General features: G+C 42.3%; 1 protein-coding gene across 1 annotated transcript; it reads right to left on the bottom strand.

The window, feature by feature from the left end:
* Positions 1–928: 928 nt before the first annotated feature.
* LOC146073084 (olfactory receptor 1G1-like) lies at positions 929–1,876 on the bottom strand. The gene has a single exon (XM_083180263.1). It carries the CDS (start codon positions 1,874–1,876, stop codon positions 929–931), a length of 948 nt encoding a protein of 315 aa, XP_083036389.1.
* Positions 1,877–5,725: the final 3,849 nt, after the last annotated feature.

The following is a 5,725-nucleotide window of genomic DNA, read 5'->3' as shown; positions in this document are numbered from 1 at the left end:
TTTAATATTTAAAGCTACAGGCACCGGGCAGTCTAATGGGTGGTCCGGTGCACCCCTGGATTACCCCTTAGATTTGCCTATGCTTTTGTATGTCTTTTTGGTGATGCTTTGTAGGGACTGACTATCCCTACTAATAGTAGGATGCTTACTTTGAAATCCAGTTCATATCCGAGTTTATTCTTGATTGAATTTTTCTCTTTTTTTAGTAGAAATAATAAATCCAATTTGGTGTTGAGCGAGAACCGAACCCCAGGCCTGTGCATCAAATTAGTTCAGCTTAGTACCCAAATATTAGTAAACACAATGGCTTATACTCGCAACACTCCCACGAGGTCACGCCCCCATTTTTCCCGCTATATTTTCATCATCAGCAGCTCTGTGAGCTGCTGGCCCTGCACCCAGTCCCTCTGGCTGCAGGAATAGACGCTGTGCATGCACACAGCATCTATTCATGGGTGACAGGGGGACTCCAAACTGCCCCCCTCTCTGCCGTGGGACACTGCCGGCCCCGGGCGGGATGCAGGAACGTCCCCAAAAACTGGGACAGACACGTGAAAAGCAGGGCTGTTGCGAGGTCTGTAATAATGCAACACATATATAATGTATAATTGGTGCACAATCTGGAACTTGATCCATACAGAGGGAGGAGTACCTTTAAGCAGTGGGGTCCACAGTGGGTTTCCCCTGTACCTGTGTTTGACCCTGGACATAGCAGAAGTTTACACTATTCAAAAGCTGAAATAACTTCCATACCACACAACCACTGGTATACATGTTTGCGATTGTAGAAGTAAAAATCATGGAAGAAGAGAAAACAGACAATTTAGGGGGTTTCATATAGTACAGTTCTTATTCGCATCTAATTAAGTTGCATTTGTTAAACACACAAAGCATAATCATATTATTTAATGCAGATGGTCCATAAATGTCAAGTATTCCATTTTTTTCCTCCATAACGTACGTATATATTTTTAAACGCTGTTAGAACCTCTTTGTTTTTCAGGCTGTAAACAAGTGGATTTAACATTGGTACCACCGCTACATAGAGTAATGACAGTAGCTTGTCTTGTTCTGCAGAGTGTGTAGCCTCAGGTATCATGTACAGGCTGAGAGATGTTCCACAAAACAATAGAACAACGGTAAGATGGGAGGAGCAGCTGGAGAAGGTCTTACGTTTCCCTGATGAAGTTTGTATCTGCAGGATGGTAAATATAATATTAGCATAAGAGGCCAGAATCAGTAAAAAAGGGAGAACGCCTATAATTGTTCCTTGTATAAATATCATGTTCTTCACATTGGTTGTGTCACTGCAGGAAAGCTTTATCATGGCTTTCAAGTCACAGAAAAAATGGTTAATTTCTTTAGATTTGCAGAAATAAAAATGAGATAGTAACAAAGATAATTGCAAAGAATTAATGGCTGCAATAACCCAGGCCGTTGAGGACAGCAAAGCACAGGTCTTATTGTTCATGATGGCGAAATACCGGAGAGGTAAACAAATGGCAACATAGCGGTCGTAGGACATGAAAGAAAGTAGCAGAAATTCAGCTTCTACGCAAAATGTAAACAAATACTCCTGTGTGATACAAAACCTGCCAGTAATACTGGAATCACCTGATATGGTAATGGCCAATAGTTTGGGCAGAATGGCAGAGACATATAGAATATCCTGAAATGATAGGTTGCAAATGAAGGTATACATTGGAGTGTGTAACTGGGACACCAAACACACAATAATGATAATAGCAATATTCCCAATTACTGCCAATGAGTAGATGAGTAATACTCCAAAACACAGAACCGGCTGGGACTCTGCATTTACAGAAAATGCCCTTAAGTAGAATTCTTGTGGTAGTTTGTTCATACTGGTATTCATACTGTATTCAGGTCTTCTGTAGTTTAAAAAATATATATACATATATTTAAAAATAAATATATAAATCACTATATCATTAATCCCTGATGCTTTTAAAAATGATTTTCTACTGTGTTGATAAATGAAGCAATCAGTATCAGTAAATCATATCACTCATTAATGGCAATACCTGCTCATGCAGTAATGAATAGGCATTAGCAATAAGAAGATAACGATTGTCAGGGCTGTCGTGAGGGGAAAGTGGGTACTTTTTACCCAGGTCTGATGGAGGGGCCTAGGTCCCGCACCCCCTCCCCTGCTGCAGGGAGCTGGGCAGTGGGAGTAGAGAACAGGCTGCTGCAAAGCCTCTCTCCCCCACTCAGCAGCACACATTGCTCAGTGCCTTGTGCTGAGTGAGGGAGAGAGGCAGCTGCAAAACCAGCCTGTCTTCTCACTCTCAGAGTGGGTTTCGCACCTGCTGGACCCGGCCCGCACCCTCTGCTTAATTTTTTTAAATGGGACATGGCAACACCCCTCCCGTTGATCATTCCCTATTAGCCACACCCCCTTTTTATACCTGGGCCGACGGCAGGCCTGGCGATAGTACAGGTACCGCTGCTGTCCATAGTAAACAGGAATGACCCAGTGAAGGATAAAATGCTTGCAAAAGCCCACACTGGGTATAATTAGAAACTATAAATCCTGATAATATGGGGCATTCTTTTATAAAGAACTGAAATAACAATGTAAATGAAGGACACTCAATATGTGCGGATATTTCCAGATAGGAATACTGTAGGCACTCACCTATTCAGTGCTGTCATTAACAGCTGCATTACATGGTTTCAGATCCGACTTTTTAAAAAGTCGGATCTGTTTTTCGGATACGGCCGTGGATTACCAAATTCACGGCCATTTTTCGTCAATCCGCGGGTGTTTTTTCGACCCACTGACTTTCTGACACAACAGTTAGAACATTGAATGTAGACTGTCGAGTTACTGTCGGATCGGATGAAAACGGATGGGAATCTGACTGTCAGGACGTTCCGATATTCGGAATCTCGGATTGAACACCCCCATGACTCAAAAGCATTACATACAGTACAATAACATTAAAGAGAAAGTTTACATGCCTCAGTTTATTGTTAGGGTGCTGTTTATTGAAGTATGGAAGACCACTGTGGAAAAGTGTAGAAGTCCTGTAGGCAGGGCTGTCATCAGAAATGTTGTGGCCAGGGGCTGACAAAATAGGTAGTACCCCCCCCCCCTTTCCAAACCCCAAGCATGCCTGGTAAGACCTCTGCAATACTCTCTACATTGTTGCAAGGTAAAAGGTGAACTTTTTGGATAACAAATTATACTTGACAGATTCCAGTCCTGGGCCCCCTTTCTGTCTGGGCCCGGGACTGGAATTCTGGCAGGAATAGTAATATCTCATCTGAAATAGAGCTCCCATCTTAGTAAGTAACCCCCAATGAGTGTTAATCTGTTATATTTTGTATTGCTTCCTGTACGTTTACAATGTATCATTTTGCTTGACTGTAATTCATATCACCCAAATGTCAAAATCTAGGATGGACAGTCACAACTTGGGGCTTATGTTCCTTTGACTGTCACTCTGCATAGCTCCATTAAACATGCTCATAAACCATTTTGAATGTGAGCTCTATGTCCCAATTCAAGGTTTAAAAAGATACGGTGAGTAAAGATAAGCGGTGACTGGTATGAAGTTTTTAATGTCACTCAGATGAAATATAACATTTTATGTTACCAATAATAATATTCATATCCTTTTGCAAAAATGCATTCCCACATTCTTTCCCATTTTATAAACTGTATATTTATGTTACCACAGTATACTTTTGTCCAAAGCATAAATAAGATCATTGATCACTCCTACTGTATCTTCTGATTAATCAAGACAGTGAGATTGAGTAAAGGAAAAAGTTTAATAATTTATTATAAAAATAACCGGTACTTGTTAAGTTTCACGGCGGCAGATATATCGCATGCGATGCGATGAGATGTGATTTGATGCGATTTTGTACCTGTTCATAACCCCACTATCCACTACGCATGGAGTTAATTTAATATAGTGTGGCGAGCGCAGCAAGCCACTGAGCCCGAAGCGTTGCGATCGTGGCGAGCCCTGTGAGGGGACCGGGTTACTTTACATGTTTTCCGTGCCGAGCGCAGCGAGCCCCGCAAGGGGATGCGGAATACATGTAAAGTAATCCGCGTCCGCTCGCCACTATATAAAGTCAACTCCATGCGTAGTGGATAGTGGGGTTAAGAACAGGTACAAAATTGCTTCAAATCGCATCCGATTGCATCGCATGCAATGACATGCAATTTATCTGCTGCCATGAAACTAAACAAGTACCAAATAACCTAATTTTACAAGTATACTACAGGTTGAGTATCCCGTATCCGAATATCCAAAAACCAAAATATTCCAAAAACCCTGCACTATCCCCCATCACACCAGCCCCACACTGTCCTCATCACACCAGCCCCATACTGTCCCATCACACCAGCTCCACATTGTCCCCATCACACAAGCCCCACATTGTCCCCATCACACCAGCCACACACTCTCCACATCAAACCTGCCCCACACTATCCCCATCACATCAGCCCCACACTGTCCCATCACACCAGCCCCACATTGTCCCCAATCACACCAGCCCCACATTGTCCCCAATCACACCAGCCCCACATTGTCCCAATCACACCAGCCCACACTGCCCCAAACACACCAGCCTCACACTGTCCCCAAACACACCAGCCCCACACTATCCCCAAACACACCAGCCCCACACTGTTTTGCGGGGGGGGGGGGGGGGTTTAGGGTGGTGCATGTCGTCAGTTTGTAAATGTATGTTATGTAATCTCACAAGAAAACACGAATGAAGCCTAATCATTAATGAAAAAAAAAAAAACATACAGATGTGTTGTGTAGCTTTTCCATTAAAGTACAGATACCAGATAGTAAGCTTGTGCCTCTTATTATCAGCTAACAAACAGCAGCAGCTGGTTCACAGCAAACAGCTACAAAAGCCTTAGGTGATGTCTGAAGGTCTTTCCGGCAGTACCGGCCTTGGCAGTGTTCCAGCAACGGAACACTCCCTCCACTAAGTAGAGCAATCCATTCTGGGCAACGGACTTACTGGGCCATCAGCCCACTCAGTGATGTGAGAAAGGGGCAAAACTATCAGATTACCTAAACTGATTCCCCACATTCAGAATAACAATGAATATGTCCAGAATCTGATATAAGTATAAGGTATCATAAATGATTCAGATAATATATATTTCTACATTATTTCATACATCGCTTGATATTGACATCTGATAGAACGGCGATAGCAGTTAACACGAATGACGCATAATTAGGGATTGTAAACAGAACTGAAAAACTCCACATGTATTCTTCCAGTTAATTGCTGCCAGCAAGGGTTTTATTGAACCTGATGTAATTGTATATGCACACAAACAGCATAAATAGGTATTACGAGTATTTGCACAATAGGAGCACCGTGCAATATTTCTGCATGTGTGGGTAAATATCATATGACATACTGTGACAGATGCTGCCACAGACACCACATTCTCCTTAGTATTTTCTTGCTTTCCAAGGATAGAACGCATTGTAATATTCTTTATTGGGGAATGTATGGACCTACAGTAGACACATTTGTTTCCACATTGCTATGAAATCATTGCTACAGTGCTGAGAAATGTGCTGTAAAATGACCTAGGAATGCATATGTTATACTGTACACAAAGATAATGGGGTACATTCAATGATTTTTGCAAGTTGAGACAGCAATCAGGGTCAGTATTCAACTGACCCCCTGCACATACCGT

This window comes from Crinia signifera, chromosome 4 (assembly GCF_055691185.1).
Source record: "Crinia signifera chromosome 4, ASM5569118v1, whole genome shotgun sequence".
Lineage (NCBI taxonomy): Eukaryota > Metazoa > Chordata > Amphibia > Anura > Myobatrachidae > Crinia > Crinia signifera.
The sequence above is the reverse complement of the archived record's forward strand: the minus strand, read 5'-3'. Positions and strand labels throughout refer to the sequence as shown.

Excerpts from the sequence above, each read along its gene's own strand:
- LOC146073084 (XM_083180263.1), bottom strand. The coding sequence starts at position 1,876 with ATGAATACCAGTATGAACAAACTACCACAAGAATTCTACTTAAGGGCA.